This window comes from Cricetulus griseus, chromosome 4, assembly GCF_003668045.3.
Source record: "Cricetulus griseus strain 17A/GY chromosome 4, alternate assembly CriGri-PICRH-1.0, whole genome shotgun sequence".
Lineage (NCBI taxonomy): Eukaryota > Metazoa > Chordata > Mammalia > Rodentia > Cricetidae > Cricetulus > Cricetulus griseus.
In genome coordinates, this window is record NC_048597.1 from 181926532 (window position 1) to 181946902 (window position 20371).

The window sequence follows — 20371 nt, forward strand, 5'->3', positions numbered from 1 at the left end:
TCTCACTTCTGCTGAGTGAGAGTTGTTTAGCTTTTCTTGAATTACCCATCTATAGAGTAGAAATAGAGTCCATCTCTTCTTGCCCATAAAAAAAAAAAAAAAAAAAAAAATGAGGGGATCACAAGACTGTAATGCCTGGGTGAAGGAACCTGACAAGAGATGACTACTTAGAATCATTATTATTCCTTAAGGGGAAAGAGAACATATTGTGCAGTGTGTCGTAGATGTATAGACATAGTGTTTCGTTTGGCTTCTGAGGTTCAGAGTCCAGTCCATCACAGCAGGAATGTCAAAGCAGGAACTTGAAGCAGGTAGTTGCATCATATCATATCCATAGTCAAGAGCAGAGAGAAATTAACATAACGCATACTTCCTTGTGCTCAGTACTTTCCGTACATACACAGTCCAGGATCCCCTGCTTAGGGAATGGTGCTTCCCACAATGGGCTGGATCTTCCCACATCAATTACTATTAACAAAACAATCCCCTACTTGCCCACAGCTCCACCTGAGCTAGACAGTCCCTTAATGAGCCTCTCTCGGGTGATTTCAGAATGTGTCAAGCTGGTAATTAAAACCAACCATCACACCCTCCCTCCCATTTGGAATTTGGTGACACCACCCCCACCTCCACCCCCACCACCCCCACCACCCCGACCTGGGTGAGTGATGGTGATGAGATAACAGAATATATAACTGAACAGTAGCCACAGTCTGTGGCTCTATATCACAGTCTGTGATATAGAGTCTTCTGCCCTCTTGTATCTGACATCTCAGTCCTCCACACAGCAAACACAACTATAAGCACAATGTTACAACATAGGGAAGTTGTCCATTTGTCCTGTCCTCCAGGCAGTCACCTGTGACCAACCAGGAGTGATCCTGTGACATAAATGAGGGAAAAAACCACTCACCAACAGGGTTCTCACAGATGTTGAACTCCATCCAAATGTCTGTGCTTCTGGCATGGCAATGACCTAGCAGCTGTGCCACGCTGAGCTGTACCTAACCCTATGGGAGGGTTAGGTGGTATGGGCTTGTCCCCTTCCTGCGGTTGTCACCTCCTGGGCAGCAGCTGTTTCATGAGCACTATTTTCTCACTAGCTCCTTCTGGCTCATAATTTTAATCAATGTGCTTGTCACAGCCTTGAACTGAAGTTAAAAAAGGAGAACTGGGGTCCCTGGAGTGCCGGAGGCTCCCGGCAAGTACAGTTCCACCAAGGCTTCGGTGACCTGGCCATCCTCAAGCCCAGCAACAAAGTGCTGCAGGTCAGCATTGGACCTGGGCTGCCCAAGAACTCTCGTAAGTGTCCCCCAGGCCCTGCCTCTATTAGTGCTGTGCACCTGGCTCTTCTGTGCAGATCTGGGGACAAAGAGTCTATGCTTCTGCAGCTGGCTATTGTGGGGTTCTCCAGAGACAAGGCACTGCAAACTAAAGCAATGTCAAGGAGAATGGGCAGGCTGAAGCATGCTAAATGTTTGAATCCTTGTGCACAGTATACCTGACATTCATGGCCTAGTTGCATTTAAAACAATTTGTTAGGGCTGATATAAAGACAAGAACCTGAATTTGGGGCTAATGGGTAAACACGCTTACCATCAAGCCTGATGACTTGAGTTGGATTCCTGGTTGCTTGTTTATTTCAGGCCCTACCAGAAGGAATACCATCCAAAGCAGAGGGTATTCTAGTGGAACAAAGAATGCCAATTACCCAATGAGAGCTGCTCCTGCTCCACCAGGTAAGCCACACATGTGCCTTGGAGAGGTACCACTGAGTCTGTACGCCAGCTTCCAAATGATGTCTGGAAAGCTAGAAAAAACGATTCAGCCTGACTTGAGTGCTAAGCTCCAGCATCCACATAGAAAGCTGGGCCCTGTGGCATGACTTGGTATCCCAGTGCTGGGGAGATAGAGACAGGAAAATTCTTGTTGTTTTCTGCCTTACCTAATCAGTGAGCCTTAGGCACTAGTGAGAGACTGTCTCAGGTATATGGTTCCTGAAGGATAATACATGGAGGTTGACCTCTGACTTCCACGTGCACGAATACACACATGTACACACACACACACACACACACACACACACACACACACACACACACACGCACGCACGCACGCACGCACGCACGCACACAGAGGGTATTTGGGAAGAAACCCTTTGCTAGTGAATACACAGCAACCAAACACATGACCCTAAAATTTAGGAGACAAAGTCAGTGAGCCCACATTGCAACAAAGGGAACAATCTGGGTTTCATTCCCCAGCTCTGTCACTTCCTAGGGCAGAGAGAGACAAACGAGTTCCTTTTCACCACAAGCAGAATGCTGCTGGTTTTATGATGCCAGATATTGCCTTGATGGGCCCAGGCGTGTTCTGGGTATCCACCCACCAGTACCAGGCTCCAGCCACATCCTGCAGCAGTGGTTCATAGCTAGTTAATGGCCTGGTGAATTAATAGGAAAACATCTATTTTTAGTGAAATGAAACCCACGAGACATTCCTAAAGTAAAATAATATCTGAGAGAATTACAAAATGTTACAAAAGCTTTTTTGGCCCTTGTTTCGTATTTTTCAGCTTGTTGTTTTAGTTTTGGTTTTTAAGACAGGGTCTTCTGGGTATGGTGGGGCACACATTTAACCCAAGCACTTAGGAGGCAGAAGCAGATGGATCTCTGTGAGTTGGAAGCCAGCCTTGTCTACATAGTGAGTTCCAGAACAGCCGGGGCTATACTCTGTAGAGAAACCCTATTTCAAAAAATAAAAACAGGCTCTCACTATGTAGCTCTGCCTGCCCTGGAACTCAATAAGTAGACCAGGCTGGCCTCCAACTCACAGAGATCTATCTGCCTCTGCCTTGGAGCACTGGGATTAAAGATGTGAACGACCACACCCAGCATTTTTGTTTTTAAAGAGGTTTTATAACCCAATCTGTCCTCAGCTTGGCTGTGTTGCTGAGCATGGCCTTGAGTTTCTGACCTTCTTCCTGACTCTGCCTCCGGAGTGCTGGCATGGACAGCAATAAATAGCTAGTTTGTGTGACACTGAGGCTTGAGACCAGGGCTTTGTGCATGCTAGACAAATGCTCTACCAGCTGAGCTACCTCCCCAGTCCCCATACTTTCCAGTATTTAAATTAAAACAAGTTTCCATCACTCACAAAGTTCAGACCCTAAGAAACTGTCCACAGAGTAGGATATTAGTCATTTTAGTATCGGTCTGAACAGGTCAATGCCTTGGTGTCCAGGATTCCCAGCCATTCTTGAATCTCCTCCTCTGGGATCTCACACGTATACTCTAAGTATGAACACTGTCCAGCAGTGAGAAATGAGCTCGACTCTCTTTTGGAAATCTCTGTCCTACCTTAGCCCAGGTTTCTTTCCTTTTAACCCCTGAGGAGCACCCAAGCTCAGAGGGACCCCAGAGAAGCAGGGTTTACACACACTGTGTTACTGTTTGGTGCTGGCTCCTGCCAGGACCACCTGGATACTCCTTTGCCTCAACTCTGGCTGGAGTATCCTTCAACCGAATCAGTGACCTTGAACATAGCCTCAACCTCTAAAACAGTTTCCTAGTCAGTCAAAGGGGAATTAACCCAAGTCCATTAAAGCAGCACTTCTCAAAAGATCTATAAAAGTGATAACCGGAACTTTATATTTCTCGGGTTTGTTTATTTACTGGAGGTGGGTGTTGAGGGAAGTGTGGGTATGTGTGCAGGTTCACGTGCTTGTTGGTGGTTTGCAGGTGAAAATTGAGAAAGGGTGCATATACATGTTATACACATACATGTAGAGACCAGAGTCCAACTTCAAGTGTTGATTCTTGGGAACTATGTACCATAGTCTTTGTTTTGTTTTGGAGACAAGATCTCTCTAAATAGCCCTTGCTGTCCTGGAACTTACTCTGTAGACCAGGCTGGCCTTGAACTCACAGAGATCTACTTGCCTCTGCCTCCTGAGTGCTGGGATTAAGGGCATGTGCCACCACCATCAGGCCATACAGAGTCTCTTCCTAGGACCAATTAGGCTGACCTGGGTGCCTACCCAGCCACAGGGATCCTTCTGTCACCATCCCCCCAGTACTGGGATTAAAACATGAGCCACCACGCCTGGCTTTTAGTGTAGGTGCTGGGGATTGAACTCATATCCTCATGCTTGCAAGGCAGCTGAGCTACCTCCTGAACCCTCAGTTCCTATGGATTTTAAAAAGTTTCCCAGCTTATCGCAAACCACACTTTTGTAAAATGTAATAAAAATGAATCCGTAGAACAATGAGATCTGAAAAACACATATAACACAAGCCAAATTTTATGATTAATTTCAACAGGCATAAAGTACTGAGTGCTTATTCTTGGTCTCTGAACTCGGTGTGGACAAATGAGTCTCTGGTGACACTGAGACACTCGCCTACTTTTCTTTGCCCTAGGAAACACCCCACTCTAACACACTTCTTTCCTCTCCTTAGCACTCTGGCCAGGGAGTGGGGTCTCAGTGTCCTCCCCAATCCCAGATGCTATGGGGAGCCCTTCAAATTCTTATTCACTGGGTCAGATGAGGAAAAAGTGTTATTTGTCTGCAGTGTTTAGTTTCCATCCAGCCTGGAGCCTGTGAGAGGAAATGGCAAGAGAGCTGGCTGGATGAAAAGCCATACTTCTAAATGCTCTGCCCTAGAACACTGCCATTCAGAATAGGAACTTGCTCCATTGTTGCTGGGGAAGGGAAGTTCACTTGGACCTTTAGAAGGGTGCCAAGATAACAGAGAAATGAATATCAGAGCTGGAAGAAAGTAGGTGCTGGACCAGTCTCCTTGCCTTTAATGAAGAAGCTGACCTTCTGAAAGATTAAAATACTTGCTCAAGACCAATTTCATTTTCAGAGCCAGAATTGAGTCTCTGAGCCTTGGCTACTCGATTGCTACTAGAGAATTCTGCAGGTTTCTGGCCTGCCCTACTGAACTGGGCCTCGTTTTCCACTCTGCCTGCTGTGTCAGCAGGAAGAGAGATAAGGCTACTTTATACATGGCAAGGAGTAATTGTTAGACCCCCGAAAACTCAAGTATCCGGGGTCCCAGGCCACGTTCTCGGTCACCCCAATCACCAGGCGGATTCGAGAGCTTGCTGCAAACTGCACGAGGCTTTATTGTAATTTAACGAGTTAACCCCATGTTAGCTCGGGTCTTTCACCCACCCGCCATGGCGGACGGCTAGAAAAGACGGCTTGAAGCTGCTGCACATAGATCTTTATAGGGCAGCGTAAGGGGAGTGTCTAGGGGTACGCACAGGCTCACGATTGGTGTGCCTCCAGGCTTGGAGGGCTTGCCCTGTGTTGATTGGTCAACTGGTTGTTATGGCTCATAGGCCCTCCCAGGGTGGTTGCTATGCTCTCTACGTCATTGCTGTGCGTTTGTCCGTAAAGCACACCCAGAGCCATAAAGCATAGCGCCACCAGCTAACTTCTGATTGGTTCCTTGTCACGAGACAGGCATCTGACTTTCTAGTGACTAACTTCTGATTGTTTCCTTGTCACGAGGTAGGCATCTGACTTTCTGGTTTCTAGGACAAGGTCATAGAAGCACATGTTCGACCATTATGGCTGCCAAAAGGGAAGCCGGTTCCTTCATAATGATGCCCCCATGATTGAGAGCCCATGCCACCATCCATCCATGACTCACTGGCTATTGCAGCTTTTGAGATCTTAGCTAGAAATCACATTTGGGTACACAGAACTTACTTCATATACTTGATCTAGCTGGATGGCTGCATTTCCCTCGCCTATGTGAAGGGTTTCCCCTGCTTCACACAGCAGTTTTCAGCCAAGGACACCTGAGACTGACTCCTTGAAAATGATTGTCCAACTGTTTAACCCACTTCCCACTGCCCTCCTGAGTTGTGACCTCATGGACCCAAAAATGGCTTGCCAGCTAGCTGCAAGCTCAGCTTGCTCTGACTGTGGACTTGAACCTAGATATCTAGAAATTTTATTGTCACATTCAACAAGCTCAGCTGAGGCGCTTCCTAACCAGGTGGCATTTGTGCTATCATGTTATAGTCCCCAAATACAATCTGATTCATCAGTTATACCTTAGTGAAGTTAGGGGAAAAATAGTGTATTAACTTTCTTACAATATATTACCAGTAGTAATGTTTTCAGATGGGAAAACTGAGGTCCAGTTGTGTAGTCACTTGCCTTCGGCTACTTATAATGGAATGAGTATGAAGAATCTTTTGGCAAAGCATCAGAAATTGACATTGTTTCTTCTCTTGCCTCTCCAGGATGCCATCAAAATGGAGTCATCAGAAACCAGTTTGTGCCTCCTCATGCTCCTGGAAACCAGAGATCCAATCAGAAAAGCCTGTACACCTCTATGGCCCGCCCACCCTTGCCACGGCAACAGTCCATAGGCTCAGACCGATTGTCACAGACACCAGAGAGCCTGGATTTCCTCAAGGTCCCAGACCAGGGTGCTGCTGGGTAAGACTTCCCAGGTCTTGTAGTAAAACCAGAGAACTCTGCTTCATCAATCATGCAGAGGGTTCAGGGGCTCTGTGAGCTCTGATTTCTGAAGTTTAGTTTTCTACCCAAGTGCTGTAATCTAGGACCCATGGCTGTGGGGCCAGGATAATAGCAACATATCCCATTTCATCCCCTGGGAAGGGGCTTACCTTGGAAATATCAAAGGCATGTGCTCTCAGCTACAAGAATCTCCTAATGAGTGATCTTTATGTTTTCCTCTAGTGTAGTTGAAGAATGACGGTTGTTTGTTTTATTACTTGTATCTGTGCCTTTAGTTGCATGAATGGAACAATTCATAGTGTTAGCAACATTTAGAATAGGATACCAAGGTCTGGGAAGAAATGGCTCAGCAGTTAAGAACACTTACTCTCTTTGTAGAGGATCTGGGTTCTGTTCCCAATACACACATGTGTCAGCTTATGACTGTTATATGACAAAACATATCCTGGGGAAACATAATACACATGTCTACTCACCCCCAGATAGGGATCCCACGACAAACCAAAGTATGGATACCTCTATAGTCTAACTTGACAATGCAATGAGTTTTATCGGGGTTACTTACAGGCTTAGGGGTGAGGGACTACTTACAGAAGCAGAAATGACTCACAGACGGCTGCATCAACAAGGCCCACCCCAGCATGGGTGATAGCTCCAAACCTGGAGCTCACTATACAACCTGCAGGCAGCTCAACAGATTATAGAGTGTCCTCATCCAGGCAGCTCAGCTGGTTTCTGCTTCTTCCTGGCAGCTGGTCTGTTCTCAGCTGGTCTTTGTAGCTTTTCTTTTTTCTTTTTTGGTTTTTCGAAATAGGGTTTTTCTGTGTAGCTTTGGAGCCTGTCCTGGCACTCGCTCTGGATACCAGGCTGGCCTTGAACTCACAGAGATCCGCCTGCCTCTGCCTCCCAAGTGCTGGGATTAAAGGCTTGTGCCACCAATGCCCAGCTCTTTGTAGCTTTTCTGAGAGTCATTTTTGCCTCTCAGCTTCTCTGGGTCTTCTTGGTAGCTCTGCTCCTAAACGCAGAGTCTTCTTTGCAGCTCAGCTTTCTTTAGCCTGAGGGGCTCTCAGTTTATATTCTTTATATTGGCAGGGAGGAGCATAGTGAATCTGGTCAGTTTCAGGGACTTCCTGAAGCTACCTTGAGCTATTTGTCTTCCTGTTCATATCTTGAGCTATTTACCTTCCTGTTGAAGGGGCTTCCCTTCAGGATGGAATGTTTCAACCTCGGAGGAAACTGTTAAACAACAGTGACAATAGTGACCCTTTAACTCCAGTTTCAGATCTGCCACACCCCTCTGGCTTGCACCTGCACCAGGACATAATGTGGTGTGCATAGACAGACACACACATACACACCTGACATAAAGTGGTGAGCGCGTACACACACACACACACACACACACACACACAAATAAAAATAAATGTCTCCTTAAATATTTCTTTTTTTTTTTTTTAAGATTTTATTTATTATGTATACAGTCTTCTGCCTGCATGCCAGCAGAGGGCACCAGATCTCATTCAAGGTGGTTGTGAGCCACCATGTAGTCTCCTTAAATATTTCAAAAGCATCGGATCCTCATGTCCTATGAGATGGGACTGTTTAAGCCTATCGGTCTTGAAAGCTCCACAAGAGCCTGTGCCGCTCTAGGAGAGAAGGAGCCAGGCTATTCAGCTTGAAGAGGGGAGCACCTGGAACTATGTGTAGCTAGTTGACATTCAAAGGGCTCCCAGTTAGAGATGGGAAGGAGACCCAGCCTGTGTGGTCCCAGAGAATTCACTGAAGTCAGGGGCAAGATCAGTGAGGGATCTCTGCCAGGAGGTATAGACTTGGCACTGGTGAAAGAAATATACCCTAGCTTCTCAATAATCATCATCATGGTTAAGCAGCTACTTACTAAGTTGTCTTCTACATACAAGTACCATGCTAAGCATATAATGTCTATTATACTTCTCTTAACATGCCTGTGAGCATGATGGTATGACATCACTCTATACAAAGAAACTGAAGCTCAGGGAAGGCAAGGGACAAGTCTAAAATAAAGTATCCTTGTCAACTTGGCCCTTCTGCCTAGGTTTGGGTGCCACCCAAAGTGGGCTGAGCTCTCCCACATCAATTATTAATCAAGACTATTTCTCACAGAAATGACCACAGACTGATTTCTGATTTCATCAATTCAATTCTCCGACTGAGGTTCCTTCTCAGATGTCTTCTAGGTTGTGTCAAGTTGCCTTTTTTGTTTTTTGGGGTTTTTGTTTGTTTGTTTGTTTGTTTGTTTGTTTTTGGAAGGGTTGTTTGAGACATGGATTCTCTGTCCTGGAGCTCTATCTGTAAACCAACCTGGCCTCGAACTCAGAGATCCTCCTACCTCTGCCTCCTGAGTGCTCCCTGTCAGGTCTTAACTTATCCTCTCATTTGGGGCTATAGACAGGAGGCACTTTAATCTTTATTGCACAGGTGGCCATTGGTAGAGCACTTGCTACCTTCTCTATGTAAATAGTTATAGCTCACTGGTTCTCATGACCTAGTAGAGTTGACTGGTTCAGCTTCCAGTTATGGTTCTACTGTAAACCAGAATTGCCTAAAGGGCTTGCCATCCCCCTCCTATCTCTTAAAATGTGACTGTGGCAGTGCATATGTGTGTGTGTGTGTGTGTGTGTGTGTGTGTGTGTAACACATGTGTGGATTTCAGGTGTTGTCCACTTTCTTACCACCTTATTATTTGAGATATAGTCTCTCTCACTGAGCCAAGAGCTCACTGATTGGCTAGCCAGCCTCAGCAATCCTCCTCTCTCCACCTCCCCAGAGCTGGGATTACAGGCACACACTGCCCCATCCAGCCTTTGGTGTGGGTGCTAGTTATCTGAACTCAGGTCCTCATGCTCATGTAGCAAGCCAAGTACCACCTGAGCCGTCTTTCCAGTTACATTTCTACCAAGTTCCCAGATGATACTGATGCCATTCATCCTAGGAAGGACCACATGGTGCACAGAAATCCAGAGGGCAACTGGTGTCCGATTGATACGGTTCATGGAGCGGTGGGTTGGGAAGGTACTGCTAAGGTAGTGGGCTTCTCACTCGACCCAGGTGCTATTCATATTCCCTAGCGTCACTACAACAGTCCCGAGTTTGCTCCTGGGCCCCGTTTTGTGTTCCAAAGTAGACAGGGGATTATAAGCAGCCACCCTCCAAGTCTCCTCGCTCTGTCTGCTGGCTTCCTATTTGCTTTGGTTTTGGCAAGCAACAGGTCTTTTGAGCCTGCCTTGCAAGTTGCAGACTTGCATATGGGCCAGCTGGGAGCATCTGTCAGCCAAAAGTAGGAGCACTGGGTCTTCACCAAGGCTGCTCCCTTCCAGCCCTGTTGAAGTCTTAGCACACCCTCCCCTGCCTCCGGGCCCTGATGCTGTGTATGCATGGTGCCACCTGGGAGACTAGCTGGGCGACCAGGAGGAAGGAAAGCTTCACAATTGTCCCACAGGCAACTCGATTTTCCTGTCTGCCGCATGTATTCTCTGACATTAGCAGACTAAGTCCAGTAGCTACAAGAATTCTAGCCAGTCTTCTTCTCATTACACACCTAGACAGTCCTTAAAAAGTAGGAACTTAGCTGAGCATGGTGGCTCCTGCCTTCAATTCCAGCACTTGGGAGGCTGGGAGAAAAGGATTATTATAGTTCGAGTTCTAGGCCAACTTCAGCTAAAGACTGAGACTATGTCTCTAAAGAGAGGAAAACACGAGGTAGGGAAGGGGGAAAGATGGTTCAGTGGTTATGAACATCTGCTTTCACAGATGACCTGTGTTTAGTTCCCAGCCCTCACAGCCCCCTTAACTCATCTAGGGTAATTAGACACCCTCTTTTGGCTTCTGGGGCACTGCACTTGGGTAGTGAACATACATAAAACACATATGCACATAAAATAAAAATAAATGCTTTTTCTGAAACAAACAAACAAACAAACAAGGGAGTAAGAAGTAGGAACCTAGCTAGCATTTGTTTTCTACAACACAAACTTGAAAGTTCAGTTTCTAATGTGGCAGAGAACTTGGCTGTGCCGTTTCAGGAGACTCGTGCATGGTTACCTAAATTTAACAGATTCTCTTTGCCAAAAGGCAAACTGTGTTGAAGCTCAGAGAGAAGCCCAAACTTGTGCTTTCTCCATAGACATGGGGATTCCTATTGAGATCAAAGTGCCAAAGGCTCGCCTTGAATTTACCAGCCTTGAACTTGACCACCCCAGCCCCCTCCCGGGTCTTCCACATCCCTTCCCTCCTCTCCCCTCAATGTTCTTTTTCTTCACAGACACATTTTGTACAGCCTTCATTTCTTTTGGATCTTGTACCCTGGCTGATACCAAATGGTATCATTAGCACCTCGGCTTTGTTCAGGAAAGTGTCAGTTAATTTCCATTTAGCCAGTTGGTTTGGGAGAGAGCAAGAAGTTCACTAAATTATCATCCCAACAAAGTATTGTCTGACTGTCTGTCTCCCCTCCCTCTCTTCGTCCTTTCCCTTTTCTTTTTCTGTGATGTTGGGGATGGAGCCCAGGACCATACACATGCTAAGCAAGCGGTTTACCACTGAGCTAATCCTCAGCCCCTCAAGCCTTTTCACCTTTGTTAATGGCATCCCTGTACAAGATTGTCATCGTTCTCCAGATGACACTAAGCTTTAGTGATGCTGTCAGGGGAAAGATCTGCCCTTATTTTTTTTTTTAACCAGTCATGGCAGTGCACACCTTTAATCCCAGCACTCAGAAGGCAAAGGCAGGTGATCCGTGTGAGTTTCAGGCCAGCCAGGTCTACCTAGTGAGATAGTGAGTTCCAGGCCAGCCAGGGCTACATCATGAGACCTGTCTCAAAAGATCTGCCCTGATTCTCAAGGGAAGAAAGCAGACTCTGCAACACTCACAGAAGCAGCCACTCCCCCGCCTTCACACTGGTTCACATCAATGCTTGATCTGGCCATCGAGTGTGCCAGACAGCTTTTCCCCTGGTCACTGTAATGTGATCTGCCTACAGCCTGTTGTGGAAGAACTGAAGCCAAGATTGGAAATGTCTGTTGCTGATTTTAATCCTGTGTTCTGTTTCATGGGAGAATGGCTATAGGAGCTTCCAAAGATGCTTCAGGAAAACAGTAATGGGTGACAGGGCTTCCCTCCATGCAGCAAAGGAGGAATAGCTAGGCAGCTGTAAGTGCTGCCTGGGTGTCTCCTGTCAGGCAGGACTCTCCTAATGGAGTTATATTTTCAAAAGGCTTAAAATTTCCAGCAAGCATCCAATAGCAATAGTCTCAACCTACAGTCTACAGGAGCAGCCCGAACCTGGCCCAAGCTTGACTCCAGGTCTTAGAAATTCCTGGCACCCACTCTAATACTTCCAGTAATTCTATGGTTTCAGCCTTTGGAGCAGAATGTGATTTTTAAAGCCAATACAATAAGACTCTATTCTTCTCCTTCTTGGAAATTCAAGACCCAAATTTCACATCTGCAGAACAAATGCAGTGATATTCAAAAGCTTAACCCCAGCTCTCCCTGGCACACCTACCTTGGGAATGATGGGAATCGTTCAGAAAGTTCACAGAAAGCGCAGGGTGGTAGTGGCAGGGGCAAGAGGATCTCTGTGAGTTCGAGGCCAGCCTGGTCTACAAAAGCTAGTTCCAGGACAGCCTCCAAAGCCACAGAGAAACCCTGTCTTGAAAGAAAAAAAAGAAAAAAAAAGAAAAAGAAAACGAAAGAAAGTTCACAGAAAGTGGTGTAGCACAATTGGAAGGACTGGGCTCAGTCTGGCTCATATGTTAATTTCTTTGGCCTTCACTCATCAAAAATGTACTGAGCCATGCTTTTTGTGTAGCTCATGCTTGTCACTTAACTTGTGTGCCTTGGTGTTTTCATATGTATAATGGGGAGAATAAGATGCCAATAACTGAGAACTAGCGAGGTGACTCAGCAGGGAAGAGTATTTGTCACCAAGCCTGAGGACTGGTGTCTGATCCCTAGGACCCACGAGGTAGGAGATAACAGACCCTCTGACCTCCACACGTGAGTCCTGGCAAGCATTACACACACCCTGGCAAACTGATTATTTAAACCTTTAAAAATGGATAATAAATGAAAAGCCCACTTTTCTGGGTTTTCCTAAAGAGTATAGAAGGGCTAAATATATAAGAAAGCACAAAGTAACTTGAGTTGGGAGGAGCTGTTTTTCTGTGGTTCTAAGGGTCAAGGCCAGAATCTCACACATTCTAAGCAAATTCTCTACCACGTTCTTTTGCATTTGTTCCTAGGGAGGCAGGCAGGGGAACACTCCCTACCACACTGTGGACTGACAGTGCAGTGATTGTACAGAGCAGAGGCAGGGCACACTGATACAGGGATGCTACAGCTGTCACTAGACACTGCAGTCAATCTGGACAACTTAAAGCCAAATTCCTTCTTGCTGCAAGCTCCATGTGCTTCATAGCACAACTTCATCACTGATCAGCATCACATCCACATCCTATGGACCAGGGCAGGGGCATCAAGTAGTCCTCAGTTTGGAGATGTTTGATGCCAGTTAGGTTTTCTTATCTCAGGAGACTCCCCCAGCACTTGACTAGCGTTGACTTCAGTGCCTGCACGATGGTCTTCCCAAGCCACTAATGTAGGATTCACCTTGCAGGGTAATTTCTCAGCCTGCAACTCAGATGTGCTGTGCATATTTCCTTAGGAGAAATGAATTGCATTCTGGGTTATAGTGTGATTATACTTGAGTAAAATGTCCTGCTCAGAGATGGGGGGGAGAGAAGTCCATTTCTTCCTACATTCATAGAGTTAAGGGACAAAAGACACAAAGTGGGTATGCAAATTGCCTGAACTTAAGGGGTCCATCAAGTCACAACAGGAAAGCTAAGTTTCTTTGTACAAAAAAATCCATATGGGGCCAGTGAGGTGGCTTAGCTATTAAGAGCCCTTGCTGCTTTTCCTGAGGACCTGAGTTTTATTCTTAGCACTCACCCAGCAGCTCACAACCATCTGTAATTCCATTTCCAGGGTACCCAGTGCCCTTTTGGCTTTCAAGAGCAGCAGGCACACACATGGTACACAGACATACATGCTGACAGAACGCCCATATACATAATTTATTTTAAAATAAATTTAGCGGTAACAAGATGGCTCAGTGGGTAAATGTGCTTGCCACCAAGCATGTTGACCTGACTCCAGAACTTTGGTAGAATAAGAAAACCAATGCCAGCAAACTGCCCTTTGACCTACACAAAGGCTATGGTATGCATCCCCTCAAAACACACACTGACACACAGTAAATAATATAAAATTTTTCAATTAAGAAAATTACATATATTCAGATACTAGATTTGTTTGGTAGTGTGTAGTTTCATAGCTATATACTAACATGTGTCTGCACAGATACAGACAGTCCTATAGATAAAGTAAACTTTGACCATTGTAATGTCAGCAGGGATAGAAGCTTTATTGTTAAACTGAGATCCTCACTGCAGTCAGTCCCCATTCTCCCAGTGAAGGATCTGCCTTTATAACACGGCTTTCAATCCTGGAATGAGGGCGGGTCATAATTAGAAATATAAACAGCACAAAATAGCAGAAGGGCCAAAATTACCCAAACCTTGTACAGCCAGTTCAGAATAAGTGAAGAGAAAGCCTGCTGCTTGTTTTTATTTGATTTCTGAGACCTGCTTTGTCTCAGTCTGGCCTTGAGCTCACAGAGATTTTCCTGCCTCTATCTACTGGGTGCTGGAATTACAGGTGTGTGCTGCCAAGCCTAGCTAGGGAAAGCATTTTCATTTTTGTCTTATTTTATGTGTATAGGTGTTTTACCTAGATGTCTACATGCACCATATGTGTGCCCAGTACCCTCAAAAGCCAGAGGAGAGTGTCAGATCCCTAGGAACTAGAGTCAACAGACAGTTGTGAGTCAGCATGTGGGTGCTGGGAACCAACCCAGGGTTCTCTGCAAGAACAGCAAGTACAGGCTGGGGCTGGAGAGATGGCTCAGTGGTAAGAGCACTGACTGCAGAGGTCCTTAGTTCAATTCCCAGTACCCATATGATGGCTCACAACCATCTGTAATGAGGTCTGGTGCCCTCTTCTGGTGTGCAGGCAAACAACATGCAGGTAGAACACTATACATAATAAATAGTAAAATCTTTTTAAAAAGAAAAGAGAAAGAACAGCAACTGCTCTTAATCACTGAGCCATCTCCCCAGCTGCAGGAAAGCATTTCCAGATGAGGATGAATTTGGGTTATTATTGTTATTGGAAGGGTCTCCCAAGCAGTGACATGTGGGTGAGCAATGGAACTGGACAAAAGTGCCTGAATTGTAACAGTTTGCCAGTTCCTGAGGTATGTGGCTTAGTTTTTGTAACCTTGACATAAGCTATGGTTATCTGGGAAGATGGACCTCAACTGAAGAATTATCTCCACCAGATTTACCTGTGGGCAAGTCTATGGAACATCTTCTTGTTTAATGCCTGATGTGGGCAGGGCTACCCCTAGATCCTGGGTTGTATAACAAAGCAAGTGAGCACACTAGTAAGCAGTATTCTTCCATGATCTTTGCTCAGTCCCTGCCTTGAGTTCTGCCCTAACTTCCCCTTGTAGACGAACTGTAACCAGGACAAGTAAGCCAAAAGTCCCCAGGTTGCTTTGGTCAGTGTTTTATGGCAGCAATAGCAAGCAAACCAAGACATGAGGTAAATACACATGCCGTGGCCATATGTCAGGCACGAGCATGGCTACACTGAAGGGGGCGTGAATTGGCAATCACACCAAGTGAACAGTGTTTCCATTTCACATCAGTAAGAGACTTTCATAACCTCCAGAACAGAGACAGAAAGCTGGTTTTGAAGGGATGAAGCTTGCATATTTATTTCCTTGGCTAATTTGATTGTTAAGTTTGTAAGATTTAATTTTCAATGACTGTGTTTCACAAGTAGTTGAAATAATTCCTGGAAGTTTGAGCCATCAGCTCCAATGGGGACTGAGCCAGCTCTGTTCAGGGTCCCTTCTGCACTGAGTTGGCAGTCACCCTGGCTGAGAGTGGCCAGCTCCTAGTACCTAAAAGACCTCATTAGTCAACTTCTGGCAGTATGTTGGAAGCCATTGGTTCTCCGTATTTATGATGCAGCATTGCCACCTAGTGATACAGAAGAGATTGGCCGGGTCTCCCAGGCTGCTGGGGCTTTTTCTAACCTAACCTGGGTAAGGGCTGTTGTGACTCTGCTGCTTCCAGATCCCCAGTCTGCCAGGCCCTAAAGACAGTGGGCTCTTAGCATAAACTTCCTTGTTCCCTAGCTGCACACTGAATTCAAGGAATAGACCCTTATAGTAAGAAATTACCAATACGGAGTCAGGTAGAAATATAAGGGTATTTAATAGGGAAAAGCCTTACTTACAGAGCGAACCAGCCAGCCGGTGGTAGTCTGTACAGCAAGAAGCAAAGAGAAACCGAAACCGAAAACGCAGTCCCCCTACTCACTCTGACCACGCCCTCACAAGCCCTCAGGTACTCTTGTAGCCAGCCCCTAAGAAGGCGTGGCTACAGCTTCCCCTACAGACCCTGTCTCAAAACAGTAATGAACAACAACAAAAAGACTATGTAGTGGCAGATGTTTAAGCAATCCTCCTTCCCACGCCTTCCCTCGGGGGCCTTCAAAGGAGAAATGTGTGCTACACCCCAGTATCCTTGAACACCCCCATCCGCCCACACCAGATTTCATCACTCTGCCTTAAGGACAATTGCCTGCCTCCTTTTGGATGTAGAAACCTGAATTTCCTTGTACAAGTATTTGGGGATGGGGTTTGTATAGCGTAAAGGCTGGCAAGATGGCTCAGAAGGTAAAGGTGATTGAACTAGACAGTGTAGTCCCTGCTGCAGCCACCAAAATATATTGCCGCTTCCTGGTGATGTCCTTGTCTCATAGGGTCCTGCTCTCTCCACAGAGTCCGAAGACAAACAACCAGCCGGCCTCCCCCAGCAGGGGGCAGACCAAAGCCCCAACCTAAGCCCAAGCCTCAGGTGCCACAGTGCAAGGCTTTGTATGCCTATGATGCTCAGGACACGGATGAACTCAGCTTCAATGCCAATGATGTTATTGATATTATTAAAGAAGGTAAGTGCATGGCTGACTGCAGTAGCTTCCCAAAGAGCATGTCGGGAGTGCATGGGTTCACCTGGCAGAAGTGTGTAAACCAATGTTTCTCAACCCCTTTGACAGTCGAATGACCTTTTCACAGAGGTTGCAGATCAGGTATCCTGTATATCAGATATTTACATTATGATTCATAACAATAGCAAAATTACAGTTGCAAGTAGCAACAAAAATAATGTTATGGTTGGGGGTCACCACAACATGAAGAACTGTGTCAAAGGGTTGCAGCATTAGGAAGGTTGAGAACCACTGGAGTAGACAGAGGGAAGCCAGGTCTCAAACTATTTGGTCAAAACTTTTCACAATGTCAGGGGTTGAACATAAGGTCTTGAGCATGCTAGGCAAGCACTACGCCACTGGGCTGTGCTCTCAGCCCTCCATTGATTTTTTTTTTTTATATGGAGTCTCACTAAGTTATCTAGGATGGCCTTGAACTCACTCTATAGCCGGGCACAAGTTCAGACTTGTGATCCTTCAGCCTCAGCTTCCCGAGTCATTGGGTTTATAGTCCTGGGCTCTCAGGCCCCTCAAGACTTCTTTTTTAAATGCCTTTTTAAGTAAGGAGGGGTTGTGTACAAGTGTGTATTCATGACATCATATTTACACACACACACACACACACACACACACGTGTGCGTTGTGCGTGTGTGCGTGTGTGCGTGTGTGCGTGTGTGCGTGTGTGCGTGTGTGCGTGTGTGCGTGTGTGTGTGTGTGTGTGTGTGTGTGATTGAGTGTTCATACTCAGTCGGGGGAAAGTTCCCAAACAAATCCATATCAGTTCAGGTCAAGTTTTCCCACTGAATGAGTAACCGAAACCTTGACATTTTCAGAGCTTTCTGAGTTTCGTCACTGTGGTGAGAGTGGCCATGCTCACATCCACGTGCTGGGGAAATAAGTACCCTACATAGTTCCTCCTTCCGAGAAAATAAGTGGAGATGTTTGGCAACAACTATCCACGTTCTTCACTTCTCACATCAAAATGATGCCTTTAGATTTGTCCTTCATTCCAGCAAACCAAGATTAGAAATCCAAATAAACATTCACATGTATTATAAAAAGAAAAATGTCCTACAAGTATGACAGTTTTGTTCCTAGTCATGTGGAAAGGGTCTCCTAAAATTGTAAAAATCTGAGCAGCCGGAGAATCACAGGTGTTGGGCAAGGGCATAGCTTAGTTGGTAGGGTTCATATCCAGCTCAAGGCCCTGAGTTCGATTTCCTGCACTGCATCAAACAAGAAATGTTGGCACATTCCTGAGATCCCAGAACTCAGGAGGTGGAGGCAGGAGATCCAGAAGTTCAAGGTTATCCTCTATTACATAGGAAGTTTGAGGCCTACAGGAGACCCTGTCTGGAAAGTAACAACAAACACAGATGTTGCTAAACTTCTGAAATATGAAAACATCATGAAGAGCTAAGCTGAGAAGGATCAAAAGACAGGCGAAGATGGGAAGGAGTGCACTGGATTGAGGCAGAACCAGTTCTCCCACAAACAGACCGAGTTGGGGTTGGGAATGGAGCAAGTGGTGGAGAGAGACGGGAGGCAGGGCCTGAGTTGTCCTGCACCACGCTGACCCTGGGCAGACTGCTCTGGGCTGGCCTAGCCAGGGTGGCTTCTACAGGGCTCACAGGTGGAGGCCTTCTCACATCTGCTCTGCAGGCTTCCCACCTAAAGGGATGCGATTGATGGTACATTTCGATGTCTGTTTTTGTTGTTGGTTGGTTGGTTTTTGGTTTTTCGAGACCGGGGTTTCTCTGTGTAGCCCTGGCTGTCCTGGAACTCACTCTGTAGACCCGCTGGCCTCAAACTCAGTGATCCACCTGCCTCTGCCTCTGGAGTGCTGGGATTAAAGGTGTGCACCACCACTGCCTGGTTCCACATCTGTTTTAAGGGGTTACTTTTATATTTTTTATTGTTTTTTTTCTCTTTTAGACAGGGTCTCATTTAGCCAAGTCTGGCCTTAAGCTTCTGGTTTTCCTACTTCTACTTTCTGAGTGCTGGGATAACAAGCATGTACCACCATATTGGTTCATGCAGTGCTGGGGATGGAACCCCAAGGCTTCATGCATAGCAGGGAAAGCACTGTATCAACAGTCATATCCTCAGCCTGAGAGCAGGTCGTCTATATGAGAAACTTTTTCTTTTTTTTTTTTTAAAGATTTATTTATTTATTATGTATACAACATTCTGCCTCCATATATGCCTGCAGACCAGAAGAGGGCACCATATCTCATTACAGATGGTTGTGAGCCACCATGTGGTTGCTGGGAATTGAACCCAGGACCTCTGCAAGAACAGCCAGTGCTCTTAACATCTGAGCCATCTCTCCAGCCTGAGAAACTTTTTCACAACAAAATAAAACACAGAAGGAAGAAACTGAATGGAACTAAGTCACTTGAGCCCACAGGAGCAGGGGTGAGGCTCACACTCACCTGTTACTTTTACCTTCACAGATCCTTCTGGCTGGTGGACGGGTAGACTACGAGGCAAGCAGGGCCTGTTTCCCAACAACTACGTCACCAAGATCTGAGGCACCCAGAAATTGATATGCAGGCAGAGGAGCTCCAGGCATGGACTGGGGAGGGGACTTTCTGGGGATTCCCCTTCTGATCCCCAGTAAGCAAGGCCTGAAGCTATTCTGGCACCTTCCCCACGGAAGACATAGAAAAGCTTGGATTAGGGACAAGGAGTGTCAGTCCATAAATGATCCTAAAAGGTAGCCTAATCCCCAGGAGTGCAAAAACAACCACCCACTAAGATTTATTTATTGTATTTAAATCTGGTGAGAGTAACAGGGGCCCACTGGCTCGCTTGGTGTCTATCCCACAACCCCTAGCTCACTCACCAGGCCCAGGGAACAGCAGGCGGCCACCCTTGACAAGTGCCTTTAGTTGAAGTGCACATCTCATTCATTCCTCTCTTACACCTGATACATTCCTCTCTGCTAACCCTCCTTCAGGGAGGACCCGCCCTCTGGAGGCTGGACTTGGTGTGAACAGGCACTCCTGTGTCAATGCCAAGGACTGGCCGCTCTCAGAGCCCCCAGGAGCCAGGGCCACTAAGACTGCTGGTGGGGAAGGAGCTGGATGCTAGGCTGTTGGTCTTGCTTTCTCTTGGTCTTTGGTTGTAATGTGGCTGGCCCATGTTGGTTTTATGTTTTAACGCTGTGCTTATAATAAGAAAGGTCTTCCCCCCCTCCGAGCTGTACATTTATAAAAAGTGATCATACACTGTATATAGAAAAATCTAGATATGAATACAGCAGGTAGTATTCCACTGTACCCATTCATGAAGGTAGGTTTTATTACAGGACTCGCACCAGGTACTTACAGATGCTCCTCCTCTTCGCCTACAGAAACAGTCACTGCATTCCTGCACAGCCCCGCAGACTCCCCCCCCCCCTTACCTTTTCCCTGTAGGTAATTCTCCAGTGACCACTCTGCCACCCTCTCCTACCTCCTAAATAAATGTAAAGGAGTCAGTGAAACGCCTTGTTCTTTCATGACATTTATTGTGGGTTATAATATACCCCCCCCAAAAAAAGATGGTACAGTGGTACTCACTATGGATTTCTCCAGTTTCCCTGACTAGAACAAATACCTGGGACAAGCAGCTTGAGGGCAGGAAAGCTTAATTTCAGCTTATGGTGTAAGAGGTCTCTGTTCATGCTCCCGACCTTTGAAGTCTAACAGGAGAAT

The 20371-nt window shown here is 46.2% G+C and overlaps 1 protein-coding gene across 3 annotated transcripts in view; it reads left to right on the plus strand.

Moving 5' to 3' along the window:
* The window catches only part of Myo1e (myosin IE), a 197393-nt gene extending 177233 nt beyond the window's left edge, over nt 1-20160 (plus strand). For all 3 annotated transcript variants that reach the window (XM_027411241.2, XM_035443792.1, XM_027411240.1), the window contains exons 24-28: nt 1145-1302; nt 1647-1739; nt 6268-6466; nt 16465-16634; nt 19127-20160. In XM_027411241.2, coding sequence (XP_027267042.1) covers nt 1145-1302; nt 1647-1739; nt 6268-6466; nt 16465-16634; nt 19127-19203 — 697 coding nt within the window. In that variant the 3' untranslated portion in view covers nt 19204-20160. The remainder of the gene's footprint in view (nt 1-1144; nt 1303-1646; nt 1740-6267; nt 6467-16464; nt 16635-19126) is intronic.
* The last annotated feature ends 211 nt before the right edge of the window (nt 20161-20371 follow it).